Source organism: Pangasianodon hypophthalmus, chromosome 13 (assembly GCF_027358585.1).
Source record: "Pangasianodon hypophthalmus isolate fPanHyp1 chromosome 13, fPanHyp1.pri, whole genome shotgun sequence".
Lineage (NCBI taxonomy): Eukaryota > Metazoa > Chordata > Actinopteri > Siluriformes > Pangasiidae > Pangasianodon > Pangasianodon hypophthalmus.
The window spans coordinates 2,418,733-2,440,180 of NC_069722.1; the positions used below are offsets into that span (position 1 = coordinate 2,418,733).

At 38.8% G+C, this 21,448-nt stretch overlaps 2 protein-coding genes across 4 annotated transcripts in view; both read right to left on the reverse strand.

Moving 5' to 3' along the window:
• Positions 1-138: 138 nt before the first annotated feature.
• On the reverse strand, positions 139-4,846 carry LOC128319821 (S-antigen protein-like). 3 transcript variants are annotated; one of them, XM_053239165.1, is made up of 2 exons: positions 4,423-4,846; positions 139-2,477 (listed from the first exon to the last, which is right to left on the reverse strand). In XM_053239165.1, exons 1-2 carry the CDS (start codon positions 4,432-4,434, stop codon positions 1,821-1,823), a joined length of 669 nt encoding a protein of 222 aa, XP_053095140.1. In that variant the 5' UTR covers positions 4,435-4,846; the 3' UTR covers positions 139-1,820. The 3 variants fall into 3 exon arrangements, 2 of the variants coding, with proteins under 2 accessions (XP_053095140.1, XP_053095139.1); XM_053239164.1 differs by having other exon boundaries at positions 3,329-4,846; XR_008303282.1 differs by having other exon boundaries at positions 2,447-2,579; positions 3,329-4,846.
• A 4,320-nt stretch (positions 4,847-9,166) lies between these two features.
• Positions 9,167-21,448, reverse strand: part of LOC113528224 (uncharacterized) — a 131,406-nt gene continuing 119,124 nt past the window's right edge. Inside the window, 4 exon segments of the mRNA XM_053239390.1 lie at positions 9,167-9,536; positions 12,810-12,941; positions 13,025-13,348; positions 17,641-17,919. Of these exon segments, the coding sequence (XP_053095365.1) occupies positions 9,325-9,536; positions 12,810-12,941; positions 13,025-13,348; positions 17,641-17,919 (947 nt within the window). The 3' untranslated portion in view covers positions 9,167-9,324.

Here is a 21,448-nt window from a genome sequence, read left to right on the forward strand (position 1 = left end):
CTGAAAGCATCTACCTTCGTCTGGGAATTCTGAACACTTCACCTTTGGGCTAATTTACATAAAATCTTTATTTCTGCAATTTTACAGGATGTATTTACTGATAGCGACTTCAGAGCACTTCTGCACGTTGCTCTGGATAAGGGCTTCTGCTGAATGCCATAAATGTAAATGTAAATGACACGGGAAAGTCCTCAGGACAGAGCAGCTTACACTTTTTATCTGTACCATGGCAATCTACATTTATTTTTGGTTTGTTTGCTTGTTTTTATGTCTTGTGAAGTTCAAGTGAGAGATAAAAGCGGGTGGTGCGAGTTTATAGCTGCTATAATGTAAATGAGAACAAGAACTAACTTGTTTCATGGATGTTCCACAAAATTAAATGTGACTAGAACTGGAAAAAAATGTGATGTCATTTATTAATAAATTAAAAGAGGAATACATTTTTTCAGGACATGCTGTTATAGGAAAATAATCAACTTTGGGGTGGTAACAGTGACTTTGCTTTATCACACCACCTGATTCTGAATGTTAAATGTAGACTGAATGTTAAATTTATTATTAGGATTTATTATATGGCTTATTTGTTTCCAGATTTCTGAAGTTACTGTGTATACCATACAAGGTAAAAGAATTTCGAAAGAGGCTGAATGTATAGTTTATGACAGCACTTGTTGATGATTATGACTACAAGAAAAGGCTTTGGCCAGTGTTTACTTGGAATGCATGCTTGGAGCTGTACACTCTGGCCGGTCATAACAATAATGAACTTGAATTCAAGTCTTGGTTAGCTGACATTCAAAAAAGTGAAGCCCTACTCCATGAGTATTCAACTGAATCTGTTAAAGGTCCAGTTACATAAACATCCTAGCTTACAAAGGTCTAGATATGCTACTAACGTGACCAAGGTAAGTGACCCACTTATCTTTCATTTACTGGGGTGTCTTATTGATATCCTTCTGTCTCAGCGTTATTTCTTATGTTTCTTTGGTGTTGTGCTTTGTTTGTTTGTTTGTTCTTTGTCATGATTTATCTTGGTTTCATTTTTTACACTACAAAACCCTGCCATTTTAAAAGGAGTGCGTAGCCTTTTTATATCCATTGTAGTTCTCACTTTGGTGAGGGAAGTGGTCCAGTTCATCTGCATTCTGCTCTTTGTTCTGGAAGTGAAAAAGACGTCACTGAGTGTCCACATGAATCAACACTTCTGTAATCATAGTGAAGATGCTGGCATCATGTGCTCAGGTACGGCCTAAATCATCATGTAAACAGGTGACTGTTAGGGGTGTTGGTGAGACCTAAAGAGACTGAAGGTTGAAACAGTCAGGTCATTGTGATCGTTTAAGGTTTTTTTTTTTTTCTTGGATAAAGTGCATTTATAATGTCTATAAATCAGGTTCCAGTGGAATCAGGCTGGTGAATGGTCAGAGTAAATGTCATGGTCAGGTGGAGATCCAGCACAAAGTTTATTTCAGTTTATTTGTTCTTCACCTGCACACCTCTTGTGCGTCGTATCTGGTTTTAAAACATTTATTTAACCCTTTATCAATTAAAAGGGAACATGGATTGTTTGCTGGTTTCAAACTTTTAAAACACTACACACAGACACACATGCTCACTTGTTTTAAAAACCAAACATGATGTGTAAACAGATTTATTTAATAACGATGAACTAGTGAATGTGTGTGTTCATGTAGCAGATTGTCTCTGTGGTGTCTTCAAGGACTTCTGATGATCTTCTGCTGGAGAACACATGCAGGACTTCATGCATCCTAAGCAGTGTGTTATAAGAGGAGATCTTGATAATCTTGATTAATGTAAACTCAGCATGTGGAGTTTAGAGTGTGTATTTTATATTGACATATATTAAGATATTTTATATGTTTCTGTGGGATCTGATCTCTCTTCTCCTCTGTGGGATCTCCTCTGTGGGATCTGATCTCCTCTCCTCTTCTCTGTGGGATCTCCTCTCCTCTCCTCTCCTCTGTGGGATCTCCTCTCCTCTGTGGGATCTGATCTCCTCTCCTCTGTGGGATCTCCTCTCCTCTCCTCTGTGGGATCTCCTCTGTGGGATCTGATCTCCTCTCCTCTGTGGGATCTGATCTCCTCTCCTCTGTGGGATCTCCTCTCCTCTCCTCTGTGGGATCTCCTCTCCTCTCCTCTGTGGGATCTCCTCTGTGGGATCTCCTCTCTTCTCCTCTGTGGGATCTGATCGCCTCTCCTCTCCTCTGTGGGATCTCCTCTGTGGGATCTCCTCTCCTCTCCTCTGTGGGATCTGATCGCCTCTCCTCTCCTCTGTGGGATCTCCTCTCCTCTGTGGGGGGATCTCTCCTCTGTGGGATCTCCTCTCCTCTGTGGGATCTCCTCTGTGGGATCTCCTCTCCTCTCCTCTGTGGGATCTCCTCTCCTCTCCTCTGTGGGATCTCCTCTCCTCTCCTCTGTGGGATCTCCTCTCCTCTCCTCTCCTTGTACTTTTTAAGCTGTAGAGCAAACAGTCAGGGTGTAAATGTAAAAATGCTGCTCTGGGATCAGTCTTCACGTCAACTTTATCACGTTCTGCTGCTGTACGTCAAACTCGTGTCCTGCAGAGAGAGCTGGACTGAGATCAGTGTTCTTCAAACAGAGCTTCATGGGTTTCAGATCGTTATGGGATTCTGTGCTCCTGGATCGGGTCGGATCAAACACTTTTAAAAAAAATAATCATGATGTATCGGGTATCAGGTGTGTGATGTTCAGTGTGTGTGATGGAGAACCTACAGGGCTCTAGAACATTTCCTCACTGACCATGTAGAGCGAAATAAATCTGTAAAATCCTCTGTTGTCTTTTCATTAATGCTGTTCTCACTTCCATATGACACCTGAGAACATATTCCCAACCCCTACTCCCTACTCATTATCACCTACCCCCTAACCCCTTCCCTCTTTCCACTATTCACTACTCTCTATCACCTACTGCTTATTTACTCAACATTCACCACTCTTTAGCCCCTACTCTCTATTCTCTATCACACACTCCCTACACACACAACAATATATAGAAGCTTTTAAATATAGAAGAATATTAAATATAAGAAGGATTAAATATATATAACATTGCACTACTTCCTGTTTCCTCATCCCATGGTCAAATGCCAATTCTAAAATCCTCTTGCTCCCATTATCTATGTTAGAAATGGGACACAAAAAGTCCCAAGAAGCCTGTCAATTTTTAATAAACATTATTTTTAAATAATTATGATTATGATTATTTTTCCTTATAATTGCCATTCTAACATGCACTAAACATTTGCCTAAGTGTATTCTTGTTTAGTGTGTACAAGTGTGTACAAACTTCAGGATTTAAATAGGCGGGGCCAGAGTTTGATTGGTTGTCACGGTCTATGACATAATCGAGACGAACAGGAATGTAATCCAATGGGGCAGTGCTGCAGAGAGAGAGAGAAAAGGGGAGAGAACAAAACAGAAAAACACGCGAACATACCCCAGAACGTAACAGGCTGCAAGCGTAATAGATGATAAGGCTAGTGAGCGAGGGAACCGCACTAAAGCCAGTAACCACAGGTTCTGAAAGGCTCCAGAAAGGAATGCAGTGTCCAAAATTTGTAAATTTCATTGACTGGAATATGTTGAAAATAGAAGCCTCAGATCTCAGGTTTGGAGTTTGACAGGATGAAACTAAACACACTCCCATTTATGTCTCGACCTCACTAACCAACAGTGTGAATGTAAAGAAAATTGGAGAAAGTCAAGAATTTCACAAAAAACTGTAAGGGGTGTTTTTTGGGTGAAAAATTTGACATTCTCAGATTTTCCCCAAATTCACATCGTTGGTTAGGGAGGTCAAGACATAAACAGGAGTACAGGTTTCATTTTCCTAACACACACCAAACCTGAGATCTGAGGCTCCTGTTTTCAACGTGTGGGAAAATCTTCAGGTGGTCAAATTTTGACATTTCTTACAGTTTCGTCAGTGTGATAGGAACATGAAATTTGCAATCCTGTCTATATCTTGCCCATAGTAACGAAATGTGTGAATTTGAAGAAGATCTGTGTTACGACCCAGTCTAGGGTTGGGTCATACAGCATTAGTGGCCAGATATATACAAAACGTGGTATATTATGCAAGATATATACAAGTGCTGTACATGCAACAACCGGGTGGAGCTTCAGGGTGGACCAAGGCCAAAATAATAAACAAAAGACACTGTAATAAGGAACTACCTGACCTACAAAGAAAGACCAAAACAAAAATACAGCATTGCTTCCCTACCTCCCTAAGCAAAACATAGATAAAACCTACTCCCCAAATAAATAGCGGCCGTACCCCTACTACCGGTGAAAACTAGCAAAGAATAATATCTACAAATATACAGCAGCTAGTACATTTATGGCATTTGGCAGATGCCCTTATCCAGAGCAACTTACATTTAATCTCATTTTTTATACATCTGAGCAGTTGAGGGTTAAGGGCCTTGCTCAAGGGCCCAGCAGTAGTAGCTTGGCGGTGCTGGGGATTGAACTCATGACCTTCTGATCAGTAGTCCAACGTCTTAACCACTGAGCTACCACTGCCCACATAAATAGCTAGTAGCTATTTACAGACAGCAGAAGTACCAACGGGCAATCCAAGTTCAGAGTCTAACAACAGTCAAGCAAATTAAAACACAGGTCATACAAAATAGGAATGGCAACACACAAAACGAGCGACGCATCAAGCCAAGCTCCTGAGCTGAGCCGAGCGGAGCTTTAAATACCGTCGCCTCTGGATGACATCATCAGAGACGGCAGCCACAAAATCCAGGCGTGGAGCAGCAGGGCAAGGTGGGCCGGACTGGATTCCGGATTGGCATACCTGCATAGATTGACACACACAGGAGACACACAACCAAGGCATACAGCAGGATACTGTGGGTCGTAAACAATCTGACAAAGCAAAAACATTTTGCCCAATAAATCTCTAGGAGGTGGGTTTTTTTTTTTTTAACAAAAAAATTGACTTTCTCTGATTTACACTAAATTCATTCCAGTGTGTAAGGAGGTTGAAACAGGAATAAATGCAAGTTGTCTTTTCCTATCACATGCCAAACCTAAGATCTGATCACTTGCAATAAAGCAGTTGCTAAAATGTACAGGTTTACTATTTTGTACAGTTTGATGAAGGCTCTGGAGACATTTAGCGCACGGTAACACACGTTAAAAATGAATGCCTCAGATCTCCAGTTTAAAGTGTCACAGGACGAAACGAAGTGTCCTTCTGTTTATGTCTCGACATCACTAACCAACTGTCTGAATATAAAGAAAATCAGAGGCAGTGAATATTTTCACCCAAATAAACTGTAAGGGGTTAGCCTTTGTGTATTTTTGGGTGAAAAAGTCAGCTTTCTCAGATTTTCCCCAAATTTACACTGCTGGTTAGAGAGATTGAAACATAAACAGGAGCAAGTTTTGTTTTTCTGTCACACTCCAAACCTGAAATCGGAGGCACTCATTTTTAACATGTAAGAAAAACTTCACATGGGCAAATTATCATTTTCTACAGCTTTGGAGTTTGATAGGGAAAAAAAAAACTTGCATTCTTGTCTATGTCTTGACCTCAGATACCCACTGTGTGAATGTGGGGAAAACCTGAGAAAGCAGAAATTTTCACCCCCCAAAAAATGTAAGGGGTTAGTCTTTGTGTTTTTTTCAGCAAAATATTTGACATCCTCAGATCTTCACCAAATTCACAGAGCTGGTTATTGACGTTGAGACAGAAACACGAGTGCAGTTTGTTTTGTCCTGTCACACTCCAAAACAGAGATCCAAGGCTACTGATTTAACGTTAGTTGATCTGGGAAAACCCTTCACATGGTATTTTTTTTAATATAATTTTGGACGATTAGCAGGTTGTTTAGTTGTTCAGGCTGTGTTACAACCCCAGTTAGTCTAGGGGTATGTGGGGAATAACACTTATTTGATTATTAAAAATATCAGTTGTGTGTGTAGTCAGGGACCATCAACCAGTAGTGCAAATCAATCCAGGTGATTTATTTATCTATATACAAGTGGAAGAGTGTGTGGGGCCAAGTGATAGTGGTAGTATTTACAATTTATTTACAATAACACGTAACAAGACACAAAAGGGGAAAAGGGACGCGAGCGGCACCAAAGCAAAGAAATGAACAAAACAAAACAAGTCTAACTATTTTCAAACCCTCTAACCTAACTATAACAAAAGATAGAAAAATAAATATTCTGTGTCCAGGACGCGCTAACTAACCTACTCTATCTATCCAAACCAAAAGTACAGAGGGTGGTGCTTGCTCCTAACCTAATGTGTCTAATACAGAAAAACACAATTCCTACGTGCTGTACAATGTATGTCACGTGACGTACTTACCTGTCCACTTTTCCCCAACACTAACAAAGTCACAAACCGGGGTAACGAGCTCTAAGTTTAACTATACAAACAAGTGACTAGAACAAAGCGGGGGAAACACGGAACAAATGACATACAAGAACAAAAACACAGAAAGGCAACGCAACTAGAATACAGAAAAACAGAGGTACAACAGGGTTTTGGTTTTAACAGCCAGAAAAACTCCTCCCCTGAATGAATGGCTGTGGGTTTTAAATAGGCGGGGCCAGAGTTTGATTGGTTGTCACGGCCTATGACATAATCGAGACGAACAGGAATGTAATCCAATGGGGCAGTGCTGCAGAGAGAGAGAGAAAAGGGGAGAGAACAAAACACAAAAACACGCGAACATACCCCAGAACGTAACAGGCTGCAAGAGTGATAGATGATAAGGCTAGTGAGCGAGGGAACCGCACTAAAGCCAGTAACCACAGGTTCTGAAAGGCTCCAGAAAGGAATGCAGTGTCCAAAATTTGTAAATTTCATTGACTGGAATATGTTGAAAATAGAAGCCTCAGATCTCAGGTTTGGAGTGTGACAGGATGAAACTAAACACACTCCCATTTATGTCTCGACCTCACTAACCAACAGTGTGAATGTAAAGAAAATTGGAGAAAGTCAAGAATTTCACAAAAAACTGTAAGGGGTTAGCCTTGGTGTTTTTTGGGTGAAAAATTCGACATTCTCACATTTTCCCCAAATTCACATCGTTGGTTAGGGAGGTCAAGACATAAACAGGAGTACAGGTTTCATTTTCCTAACACACACCAAACCTGAGATCTGAGGCTCCTGTTTTCAACGTGTGGGAAAATCTTCAGGTGGTCAAATTTTGACATTTGTTACAGTTTCGTCAGTGTGATAGCCCAGTAAATCTCCAGGAGGTGGCTTTTTTAACAAAAAAATTGACTTTCTCTGATTTACACTAAATTCATTCCAGTGTGTAAGGAGGTTGAAACAGGAATGAATGCAAGTTGTCTTTTCCTATCACATGCCAAACCTAAGATCTGATCACTTGCAATAAAGCAGTTGCTAAAATGTACAGGTTTACTATTTTGTACAGTTTGATGAAGGCTCTGGAGACATTTAGCGCACGGTAACACACGTTAAAAATGAATGCCTCAGATCTCCAGTTTAAAGTGTCACAGGACGAAACGAAGTGTCCTTCTGTTTATGTCTCGACATCACTAACCAACTGTCTGAATATAAAGAAAATCAGAGGCAGTGAATATTTTCACCCAAATAAACTGTAAGGGGTTAGCCTTTGTGTATTTTTGGGTGAAAAAGTCAGCTTTCTCAGATTTTCCCCAAATTTACACTGCTGGTTAGAGAGATTTGTTTTTCTATCACACTCCAAACCTGAAATCGGAGGCACTCATTTTTAACATGTAAGAAAAACTTCACATGGGCAAATTATCATTTTCTACAGCTTTGGAGTTTGATAGGGAAAAAAATATTGCATTCTTGTCTATGTCTTGACCTCAGATACCCACTGTGTGAATTTGGGGAAAACCTGAGAAAGCAGAAATTTTAAGTTTATTATTATTTTTTTTTTATTTTAAATTTTTTATTGTTGTTGAGAAATAAAAAACGAGTACAGTTTGTTTTGTCCTGTCACACTCCAAAACGGAGATCCAAGGCTACTGTTTTTAACATGTGTGTTGGTCTAGGAAAACCCTTCACATGGTATTTTTTTAAATATAATTTTGGACGATTAGCATAATCACATAATCATAAAAAATTAATTAAATTAAATGTTAAATTAAAACAAAAGAAATGATTAACTTTCCCTCAGCTGATGCTGCTTTACTGCTAAACGTTAGGTTGTCTGAATCAGTTTTTTTTTATTTTGCTTCTAAGCACTGAAACATTGCTCAGAGAATATTAATTTTTTTTGTTTTTAAATGCTGACATGTAAATTTGCTCTAAAATCCCGAATTGTCGACAATAATTTTAAACTACTATTTATTCTCAAAAATGTGCAGAAATCTTGAGACCTTATCAGATGAGAATAAATTGTTTTGTTTATGGAATTTATCAATATCTTAGGTACGTAGTTCTCTTTCAAACCTCATAACCCTCCTGAATATCACGTTGACAACATCATGTGTTCACACACCTGTATAGCTGTCTACAAATGCACAACGTTGTCTCTTAGTTATAATCATGTTTTTAAAGAAGCAATGCATAGAGAAATTTTTTATGTTTTTGTTGAAAAAATTCTCCATTGGGTCAGTCGACAAAAAATACTTCACAGTATGATTATACATACATACATACATACATACATACACACATATGATTCTACAAACTGAGACATAGATCTGAGCAAGGGTATAAAAACATTTCTAAATTTTGGGATGTTCCCAGGAGCACAGTGTGCACATACATACAAACATACATACACAGATTCCAACATACATACCAACATACCAGCATACATACAAACATACATACATACAGTATACTACAGCAAGCTAAGACAGTAAATAAGTAAATGGATTAAATACACACAGAATTCACAAAACATAAAAAACAAAAACAGCAAAATTGAAAAGTTAAAAAAAAAAATACAAACTACATAATCTGCAAGTCCAGTTAAAAGAAAACCAACAAATTAAAATAATTTTAGTGTAAACAAAATTCGTTTAATACATGAAAAAGTTTCAATAAAATTTAAATGTGGATTAAATTAAATCTGGATTTAACTCCAGATTTTAAAATACAAATAGATTCCATGATATGAAAAATTAAAAACGAAATTTCAGTCGACCCTATTGTTTTCAGTTCAGAATGAGGAAACAAACTGATTATTAAATCCAGGTAAATTAAACCACCTGTAATAAAAATTAGTACTTTAATGAAGAAAAAAAGTATGCAATTTAAACGTTTTATTCTTTCTGGACTGTGGATATTGGATAATTGTTTCTCTCTCAAGAGTTTGCATAAATTCCTTCACCTTTTGTCTCATAGTCATAGTCTACAGAATTACTTTGCCTGAGAACATCAGCATTAACGTAGTCATTATCAGAGTCATCTGAATCATCCATCTGGTGGAAAACAGCTTCTGCGTTTTCATAATCTTCTTCATAATCATTGTCTGCCTCGTCTTCTGCTTGGGGAGTCTCATATGTGTCTTTGGCACCTGTAAAATGATTGTGTCAAAAGTGACACAGGGTTTGAGGATATTTGTATAGCAAGGTTCAACAAGAATAAAATATATAAGGAATAACACACTTTGTGTCATGCTAAAATTCCACCAGCATGATGATTTCACAACCCGTGGTACAAACACTTTAGACCTTGTTTACACGAACATTCACGGTGCTTACAAGGCTGCACATCTCTGTTATGCTAATCCCAGCATACAGACCACTCTTGAAATGTTACAAACTGGTTCTGAAACAGGTGAGAACCTGAAGTGAGGAAGCTATCTCAGCACTTCCGGACTGTTTAGAGCACACAGACTGGAATGTGTTCAGAGAGGCTGCTTCATACGACCACACCACAGACTTGGAGGAAATACACAGCATCAGTGACTGGCTACATCAGCAAGTGCATAGATGATGTGACTTCCTTCAAGACCATCACCACATGTGCAAACCAGAAACCGTGGATGACTGCTGAAGTGCGCTCACTGCTGAAAACCTGAGACACTGCCTTCAGGTCTGACGACAAGGCAGTCCTCTGCACAGAAAGGGTCATTCTATCCCGGGCTATCAGTGAGGTGAAGCGCAACCATGCAGAAAGAATCCACGGTCACTTCCTAAATACCAAGGAGACAAAGTGCATGTGGCAAGGCATTCAGCACATCACAGACTACAAAGCTACACCACTTGTCTGTGATGGTCATGCTCCTAGAAGCACTGAAAGATTTCTATGCATGGTCCGATGCACAGAATAACATGCCAGTGGGGAAGAGCACCCCAACTCCCACCAACCAAGTACTTTGTCTGTCTGCAGTAGACGTCAGGACGACTCTGTCCAGAGTTAACCCACGGTAAGCTGCAGGTCCTGACAACATATCTGGGTGCTCAGGGAATGTGCTGATCAGCATGCAGAAGTCCTCACAGACATTTTCAACATTTCCCTTAGCCAAGCAGTTGTCCATGTGTGCTTCAAGACAACCACCATCACACCTGTGCCCAAGGAATCATCTGTGTCCTGCCTGAATGACTACCGGCACTCACACCTATCATTATGCAGTGCTTCGAGCAGCTAGTCATGAAACACATAAAGAGCAGTCTTCGCACCACACTGGACCCACCCATTACCAGCCGCTCAACAGAGGATGCCATATCTGCTACCATCCACCTTTCTCTGACACATTTGCACAAAAAGGACAACTATGTAAGGATGCTGTTCATAGACTTCAGTTCAGCATTCAGTACAATGATATCAAAGCTGAGCCTGCTGGGTCTGACCACCTCCCTCTGCAACTGTATTCTGGACTTTTTGAATGAGAGAGCCCAGCCGATCCTGATGGACTGGGCTCTCTCATTCAAAAAGTAGCCACAAAGGCCCAGCAGTGCCTCCACTTCCTGCGGAGGCTGAAGAGAGCCAAACTCCCCCCTCCCATTCTCATTACGTTCTACAGAGGAATGATAGGGAGTGTCCTGACCAGCTGTCTCACCGTGTGGTACGGGAACTGCACAGCCTCCAACCGCAAAACCCTAGACCAAATTGTGAGAACAGCTGATAAGATCACTGGGGTCTCTCTACCCACCTCTTACAACAACCGCTGCATCTGCAAAGCCACTAGTATTGAGGATGACCCCTCTCACCCCTTTCATCGAGTCTTCACCCTCCTGCCATCGGGCAGAAGGTACAGGAGCATCCGTGCCACCACCAACAGACTCCACAACAGTTTCTTCCCTGAGGTGGTCAGATTACTCCACACCCTAATGCTCACCTGGGCTAGTCAAACACTTAACCCAGTATGACTCAAAAACAGTCATACTGCACTTTACAAAGCTGTAAACTTTTATTATGGAAATGGCTTTTGCTGCTATACTTATTGCTGCTACACACTACACAATAGTTTACAGTTTACAGCTCATGTTCTGTGTATTTCTTGTCCTGTGTATGTATTGTCCTACCCTCATCTCACACTGTTGTGTATTGCACTTTATATAGTCTTGCGTACTGTTATGGGTTGCACCATGGTTCTGGAGACATGACATTTCATTCCAATGGATACAAGCTATATAGAGAAATGACAACTAAAACCTACTTGACTTGACTTGATGCTGTTGTTAAGGAAAAATAATAAACAAAAGTGGTGTGATGAAGCCGAGTTACTGTTACCAACATTTTAGGGAAAAATAGGAAAAAAAAACTTACAATAACATGGTTGCATAAGTGTGCACACTTTGGGGTCATTGTCATGCTAAAAGGGGAAATTCCTTTTCATCTTCAGCTTACTAGCAGACGCCTGAAGGTTTTGCACTAAAATCGACTGGTATTTGTAGTTATTAATGACTCCCTCCTCCTTGATAAATGCCCCAGTTCTGGCTGAAGAAAAGCAGCCCTAAAGCATGATGCTGCCACCACCATGCTTCACCGTGGGTATGGTGTTCTTTTGATGATCTGCTTTTTTTGCACTAAACATACCTTTTAGAATTATGGAATTACTATAACTTTTGGAATTGGTCTCATCAGACCAAACCATATTTTTGGTCATAGTTTCGGGTGATTTATTTGAGCTTGAATGTTCTTTTGTGAGAAAGGGCTTCCATCTAGCCACCCTACCCCATAGCCAGACATGTGAAGAATACAAGAGATTGTTGTCACATGCAGAGAGTAATCAGTACTTGTCAGATCCTGCAGCTCCTTTAATGGTGCTATAGGTCTCTTGGCAGCCTCCCTGTTAAGTTTTTGTCTTGTCCTTTTGTAAATTTTGGAGGGACGTCCTGCTCTTGTCTTTCACTGTGTCCCATGGCACATCTAATGTTTTGGAAATTTATTGCACCTCTCTCCTGATCAGTACCTTTTGACAGTGGGACCCTGTGCAGGCTTTGTAAGGCTCTTTGCAGACCATTGCTTCAGAAGTCAGATGAAACTAAGAAAAAGGAAGAAAATCCTACAGAAACAGCTGGTCTTTATTTGGTTAAGTTTTTTTATTTTTCCCATTTTTCCCTAAAATGTTTCTGATTATTTTTGACTTAATTTTTATACATTGTAATTTCACATTGAGGGTTGAAAAAGTTCTGACATGATTTATCTTGGTTTCATTTTTTTACATCACAAAAACCTGCCATTTTAACAGGGGTGTGTAGACTTTTTATATCCACTGTATATGTTTTTCTTTGTTAAATAACAACATTTTAATCAACATTCAGACCAATCAGAATTCAGATTTGCTATGGGATAAAAAAAATTCAGTCTTCAAAACTTTTAAATGACTTTAGCAACTCACGCTGTGTATCCTTCTTCTTATCCGTCCGACATTTTTGTCTTTTCCGTGTCTTCACAAAGCAAATGATGACTGGAACTAACATGAGAAGCAGTCCTGCTGTCACTCCAACACCAATGTATGGAGCCAGAGATGCTGAGAGAGAAATCATCCTCATCAAGATTTTATTTACATTAAAGTGCAGAACACAAATGATAGAACTAGTTTTTTTATTGTACCTTTCACAGTGATGAAGAGGAGCTCAGAGGTAGTGGAGGTAAAGGTGCGTGAGGACACGTTAACTTCATAAGTACAGCTGTAGATTCCCTGATGGCCAAAATCTGCCTCAGGAAACATGAAGACGGCTGAGTGATTAACAGTTGACTGAGTCCTTGTGATGTTGGATCCACTGAACTTCAAGTGGAAGGAACCTCCTGGATACTGAGGTTTAGTGGAGCAGATGATGGAGAAGCTGTAGCTTCTTGTCACTTCTGGTCCATCAGACCCCGAGTGGAACCGTCCATTAGCAGCACTGAAGGAGATATTGGGCTGCAGCAAGTTCACTAGAAAACAGGCAGGGTTTGCCAGTAACTTCAGGTATGTGTCTTACTGACAATGAAGAAAAGAACAGAACTCACAGCAGCAAATATTGTCTGGTGCAGGCGAAAAAAAAATAAAAAATCTCAGGAACTAAATATTCTTTGGCTTTAGCAATGTAACTGAGAAACCACTGAGAAACCCATTTTATATTGACTACAGTAACACATTTAGCACCTTGATCCTGGAGAAACGTTGTTTCATTTCTCTATGAACTAACTGGCTGTATATGGTTGAAATGACAATAAACTCCACTTGACTTGACTTGACTTGACATTTTTAACACAGAAAAAAATTTCACAACAACATATGTGATTACAATGGCATGAAAAATATTTGCCCCTTCCTGATTTCTTCTACTTTTTTGCGTATTTGTCACAAAATTGTTTTAGATCTTAAAACAAAATTGCATACAACCTGAGTAAACACAAAATACTGTTTATAAATGATCATTTTGTTTATATAAGGAAAAAGGTTAACCAACACCAACTGGACCTGAGTGAAAGAGTAATTGCCCTCTTAGTTACTCAATCAGCCAATGAGCCAAATTTAATATTTTTAATTTAATTTAATTTGATAATTGGATTCAAATAGATTAGACACACCCAGGCTTGATTACTGTCAGCTTTGTTGAATCTAGAAATCACTTAAACAAAACCATTCCAGCAATGTGAAGTTAGTTAAAAGGTCCCAACGCACAACACTCTATGATGTGCCATGATAAGATATTGATCTGTTTTGAAAGGGTTCCATAGCCATTTCTAGGGTTGTGGGACACCAGTGCTGAATCTTCCCAGAAGCGGCCAGCCTAAAAAAATTCCTCCAAGAGCACATCGACAACTCATCCAGAAAGCCACTAAAAAAGTCAGAAGAACATCTAAGGAACTGCAGACCTTGTTCGCCTCAGATAAGGTCAGTGTTCACTATTAGAAAGATTCCACCATTAGAAAGAGAGTGGGAAAAAATAATACAGCAATTATCAGAATAAATTATAACTTTATTATTAAACAAGCAAACAAACAAAATAACTTGTACTCTCTTGAGTGTTTTTCATACTGTACCACTCCTCCGTCAGGGTTTTAAGGCTGCTAGTACTCTTAGTCCCTGATCTAGTGAATCAGTGTGTGGATGTATTTATTGCTAGAGATATCAAAGCATTCTGTAAGTTGCTCTGGATAAATGTCATAAATGTAAATGTAAAGGTAAATGTCATGTCCATGAGAGAGTTGCAAGGTGAAAACCACTGCTAACCAAGTATGGATGTCATAAAACATCAACATATCGATTATTGATTGGCATTTTCTTGATGCCTCTTTGAGAAATCGATGGTTTAAAAATTACTTTTAAATGGGTAATTTGCATTTGCTAGCTGTTTCACACTGTCATCTATCAGACTACCATTTACTATTGCCTGGTGTAATGGCTTTGAGAGACCACAGGGGGGAGATATAAAAGATTCTGTTGAATTGATCAATAATCGAAAAACATTGGTCCCGATTCCCGATTATTGCTATGTTTAAAAAAAGTCATCAGTCCAAAGCTTACCCCCAAGCCTTTTAGGATAACATTTTGTGGACTGGCAAGACGAAAGTGGAACTTTTTGCAAGACATTCGTCCTGTTACATCTGGCGTAAAGCTAACACAGAATCAGAATATCATACCAACAGTCAAACATGGTGGTCAAGCAGATTTGGGTTATGCAGCAAGACACTGATCCAAAGCACAAGGGCAAATGCACCTCTGAATGGCTTAAAAAAACAAAATTAAAGTTTGAGCTTGGCCTAAACATGCGCACATGTTGAGACCTTTAACACAAAGCCGCATGGTGATCGTATGACACTATAAAAGAGCATTAGTAATGGAGGCCATTCCCTTTACTTCTGCATACCTTAGGTGTTTTTTGGGCTAGTTTGTGACTACAGTCAGAGCTAAAGGAGAACTTGTCTTAAGCTGGTCATAGTCTCATAAATTTGACTATGAGCTAATGGATTCATTTATGCTGCACTAGTCCACCTCATTGTTGGCGAGAACCTCTGGTTGCACTCATGGTGCAGCAAGAAAAGTTAAACTAGTTTCAGCATTATGCAAATTAGTGATAGCCACATAGCAGTGAACAACTGGAGAAAACAAATCTTTCCAGATACAATTGTGTTTGTTTTGCACTGTGTTACCTAAATATGGTTCCATCTGGACAAAAAAAATTAGTAACTGCTACAACCTTTTCTTTCCCTGATGCATGGTACAGCTTATTTTGAGTGTTTGTTTTCTGTATTTATTGACAGTTACTGTTTTTTTTTTAAATAACACATTTAAGCAGAAATGCATGTCATTAGATACCACTGTAAATACATGAAAAAATAAATAAGGAATATTTTAACTTCACAAATATTTATCTCATAATGCCTTCTTAGATTTATCAGAGTAGCCTACTTGAAATATGATTGACAGGTTCATTCACATCCTGCATTGCAGACAGTGGCAAGGCACTAAAGGTCCCAGGCAAAGGAAGCAGATGGAGATGCCATGTTTACTGGACATTTAGCCTTATTGAAAAGTTGCAGGATTGCTTCCCTCATTTTACTATACATTGCAACACTCTTGGGGTGAATTCTGCAATTGTGATCCTTTATATGCAGTACATTGTGTTTTTTTCAGTGCTCTATTCCCAAGAAAATTACACTCAGAATAGAACAATATGAATCAATAAATGAATCAATAAATTGCAATCCCACTATGCATTCCATAAAGGCAAAAGGAAGTAACCATGATAACTTGTGTCAACAATGTCTGGGCTCTTTGATGGACATCAATTCTGTATTAGATGCCTCAGCATTGATCATCTCAGAGAGTCAGTTTCAAGCGAAATGTGACATGATGACATAGCGCCCTCACCTGGCAGATTGAGAAACCTATCTAGAGTCAGAGATGACCCGAGTGCCACATTCCAGGAATGCTGCTAGCTGCAAATAGACAGGAATGACGATGGAAGAAGACCAGAGGAAAAGGCCAGAAGAGCGCTTAGACTCTTTTTCAGGGTGCATGAATGACTTACCATCAGCTCAACTGGAAGGTATGACACTAAAAGGGAAGCCTTATACAGAAAAATTATGACAATCTAAGGCCAAATTATTCTATATCAGTGGCAGCATATGGAAGGCTATTTCAGCTTGAAAGCGACTCATTGACCAAGTCGCGGTCATCATCAATGTCTCAGGCAACATCAGCAAACCAGAAGGTTTACATTAAGAGTGATTGAAGACAGCCTGGGGTACATGCCAGCCTTAGATGCTTGCAGTGCCTCCTTAGATATTTCGCTTTTTGAAGCTTTACATGCTGATGCACCTTGCCCAAACACCAAGTGCAGATGATTTTATTTGGTCAAAGACCTTTCTGATTGCCACACATATGATGAGCACAGGTAACAAGTTAACTTTAGATGTGTCACTCGGGTCAACACGTCTTGGGATAAGACAAGGGGTTTCTCTCAGCCAATTTGATTCTGGGCTGATGCCAGTTTTGGTTGGCTCACTTTAAATAGCCACAGCTTTACAGCTGAACACACTGCTTACTGAGCAGCAACCACCTCAGACCAGTGGGTCCGTTCAAAAATGTCACAGGGGTACATGTGCTGAAACACTGCCCCTGGTAGTTAGAAAGTGTGAAATAGAGCATTGGGAACATTCCAGTGTTCATAGAACATGGTTACACTTGCAACCTATTGCTCCCTCACATGGAAACGTCTTCAGAAGCACAGACAGTATGCGTTGGAGTAACATGGCAAGCTGTGTGCTTTGTCTTATTAACTTCAAAAGAGATAAAACATAGAGACTGGTGATGACTTTATAGCTGCTATAACAGAAGTGATAAAAGAACTCGTTTTGTGGGCTTTCCACAACATTCAGTGTACCGTAACTATAAAAAGATAAAAAGTATGAAATTACATTGTTTAATAAATTGTAATTCTTAATAAATTAGAGTAGTATAAGAGGAATAAAAGACTTCGGGATGTACTGTTATAGGAAAATCAACTTCAGAGTGGTAACAGTAACTGCACTTCATCACACCACCCCATTGTTGACTATTTTCCTAAAATATAGCATGACATAGCATGTTTTATTATTTCCATAACAGTAACAGAGAGTTACTGATAGATAGTAGAATATTTTATTTAATATTTTCAATGCCAATTATTTGAACAGCATTAAATAATTAATTATTAACTTAACACTGTTCAGTATAACATCCTCTCTGCACTTACCCACAGTGATGGTAATGGAGTTGCTCCTGGATGATATGGAGTTATTTTCCTTGTATGAGTAGTCACAGGTGTACTGGCCCCGATGTGAGGCATCTACAGTCAGATTAAATGTTGTTGTAGACTCTGCAGTTTGCTTCTTTATTGAAGTCCCATCTTTATACAACCTGAAGTCCACAGAGATGCATGTTGGGCTGGGTGTAGTACATCCGAACTGAAGGACTTCTCCAAGTGAGACCACAGAGTTTGGAGAGATCTGAGTCAATGTGGGAGTCTGCAGGTCTTATAATAAAGATTGTGTTATGCACTGATTTATTACATAAAAAGACAGAAGGTTTTAGTAATCACCCATATTTGTCGGTTTTGCTCACGAGTTGTAAATTGAAATAACAGTAGGAATAAAGCTTAAAACATGCTGTAGTAAAATCTGAACTTCCCTATTTTCAATCCTTGTATGCTTCAGAATAGTGAATTTGTTCAGTTGACTAAATATCCATTTTACATCCAAACTAAACTCAATACAGAGTGTACACTGAACAATCACATATGAGCTATATGTCTACACTGAAAAAGGTAATTCAATTCAATTTTATTTGTATAGCGCTTTTAACAATGGACATTGTCACAAAGCAGCTTTACAGAAATAAATGGATTCACAAAAAATATATTGTAAATATTTGAATTTATCACTGTGAATTTATCCCTAATGAGCAAGCCAGAGGCGACGGTGGCAAGGAAAAACTCCCCGAGATGATATGAGGAAGAAACCTTGAGAGGAACCAGGCTCAAAAAGGGAACCCATCCTCATCTGGGTGCAACGGATAGTGCAATTATAAATAAATCCCTTCTATTATTGTGTACTATATGGACAAATAGTGCAATTGTGCAACCAATAAATTCATCACAGTTTTCACAAGAAGTCCGGCTGGTTAAAATCTATCCACTGTCCACTGATGGAGTCCTGAGTACGAAGCTGCTCGTGGCAACTGCAGCCCCAAAGCCACTACAGCAATCGCAGTCCACAGCATCACTGGCATCTCAGAAGTAGCATGTGTAGCTTGACTACATGTAGTAATGTGGCTGTTGATTAATTGCCTCCTTTGTGGTTTTGATGAGGCATGATATGCACATGCACCATGACCAAGCACCAAGTATAGACATTTAGATTTTATTCAGGCAAAGACTTCTGAGATTGCTACACACATGCAAGCACCTCAGACCAGTGGGTCCTTTCGACAATGTCACAGGGATGTAGGTGCTGAAACACCACCCCGGGTGGTTAGGAGGGGCGAAATAGAACATTAGGAACAATCCAGTGCTTATAGTACATGGTTCCATGTGTAATCTAATCATTTCTGAGATGAGCGTTTCTGAGACAAGAGAAGCACTACAAGGTAGAATACAATTTGCAGAGTCTATGGACAAACAAAAAAGACTAGAATTGATGTGAGGCATCTACAATCAGATTAAATATTGTTGTAGACTCTGCAATTTGCTTCTTTATTAATGTTCCGGTTTTATACAAACTGAAGTCTACAGAGATGCATGTTTCACTAATCATTGATGTTTTTTTGTCTACCACATTTGTTCAGTAGCTGTAAAGTGAAATCATATTAGAACCAAACCAGTTGAGAACATTTTGCAGAAAACTATGAATTTCCCTATTTTCAATCTTCACATGCTTCAATACATTTTGTTGTGTTAATTGAACACACACACACATATTATATATATATATATATCTATATATCTTCTAATATAGATATCTAATATATCTAGATATATATCTAATATAAATTAGATATCTTCACTGAAAAAATTAACCTTTGCAAGGCTTGCACAATTTTTCTCAAAATTACTACACACAATGCAAAATATTTAAGCCTGATGATAAGCTTACTGGATGAAAGAGCAGCCCAAAAGAAACACTAAAAGTTTAAGATTTTTAACACAGTACTGTTGCATTTTCAAATACGATTGGTCAGAAGGTTTCATAAATTTTCTATGACAGTTTTCTATTGTGCGCTGAATATAATATGTTATCATTTCTATACTGATAACTTGATCAGTGACTTTTATGTCAGAAGCTCCATATAAACAGATTTTTTTAAAAAAAAAGTCTCCTCATGACATTTTTTTTTAACATTTATGGAAGGAGTCTCCAGTGTCAGAGCCTTGTAACAGTCAGAGGTAAAAATGCAACGTTAAGCTTTCTGACACAGGAAAATCTTTGAGACAGAGGAGTTTACACACTGCAGTTTCTTGGTAACATTAACTTAACTAATATGACAAGCAGCTAACTTAACCATGTTGTGAACAAAATAAAATCCCAAACAAATAAGAAACAGGAATGCAACCATAAAACAAAATAGGAAACCCCAAATGGGAGAGAAATTAATAATATATCAACATTTTTAAAAAAGAAAATAAGCAGAATAAAAATCCAAAAGAAAAACACAAAATAGGTACCAATACATGGGAGAAAAAATGACAAAGACAGAAAAACTATACATTGGGGAAAATTCTAGTGAGTAAATCCAGTTTCTTCAAATTAAAAATACACTTACCAGCCAGTAGGGAAGTGCTAAGAACACTAGCTATGGAGAGAAAATAAAGAGGAGAAATTTCATTAAATCAGTGATGTAAAAACCCAAAGCTGTCTGGTTTTATCTAATAATCTTAAAGTAAACTGAATAAAACATAAACCTCATCTTTCTGAACCTATTATACTGTGTCTGCAATTCAGTCAGAGGTGAAACAAGAGCGTTAACTTCATTGGAGAGAGAAAAGAGAGGCTGCTGAGGGAACATTTACACGATTTGGCAGACCACCTTATCCAGAGCAACTTCTGTTTACCTTATTTATACATCTGAGTAGTTGAGGGTTAAGGGCCTTGCTCAAGTGCCCAATTGTGGCACCTTAGTAATGCTGGAGTTGGAACTCATGACCTTCCAGATAGTAGGCTGAAGTCTTAACCACTGAGCTACTACTGCCCAGGCAAGTGAATGTTTATAGCTGCTACAAGGTCAGTGAGAACAGGAACTAACTTGTTTCATGGACATTCATTACAGTATAAATGGGCTCCTTATTGCGGAGACAGAAAAGAGTTCAACTTCCCCAGTTGTTAGCTGTTGTATGATAGGATAGCGCTGGCTAGTGGGTGCAAATTGGCAGATGACCCATTTTATATATATATCGCTGTTTACATTTTAATAGGCAAATACATAAGAGTCTATGAATGGATCATTATTAGAGTGATTAGAATGTTTCTAGCATGTTATAAGTTTGGCAACAGTTCTTTTAATCTTAAAAGATGAAGTGTGTAGCTTTTTAGTTCTTTAATAACCATGTAGAAAGACGTATCATGGCCATATTCCAGGATGACACTGCCAAGATTCACCAGGGTTAAAATTGTGAAAGAATGGTTCAGAGAGCATAAAGATTCATTTTCACACATGAACTGGCACCTCTGAGTCCTGACCTTAACCTCAGTGAAAGTGAATGTGCTGGAGGAGACTTTACATAGTTCTCACCTCTTTCATTGTCAGTACAAGATCTTGACCAAAAATTGATGCACCTCTTGATGGAAATAACATCACAACATTTATTTCCATCAAGCGGTGCATCAGTTTTTGGTCAAGATCTTGTATTGACAATGCAAGAGATAAGCACTGTTTAAAGTCAATTTAGGTTTAGGTGCCAATTCATGTGTGAAAATGAATCTTTATGCTCTCTGAACCATTCTTTCACAATTTTAACCCTGATGAATCTTGGCAGTGTCATCCTGGAATATGGCCATGATACGTCTTTC

Bases quoted from the DNA above. Each gene is read 5' to 3' on its own strand.
- LOC128319821 (XM_053239164.1), bottom strand. From the start codon at position 3,688: ATGGGAGTGTGTTTAGTTTCATCCTGTCAAACTCCAAACCTGAGATCT. The intron at 2,478-3,328 runs GTTTGTACACAC...TTTGCTCTACAG, and splicing joins CCGCCTATTTAAATCCTGAA to CTTAAAAAGTACAAGGAGAG.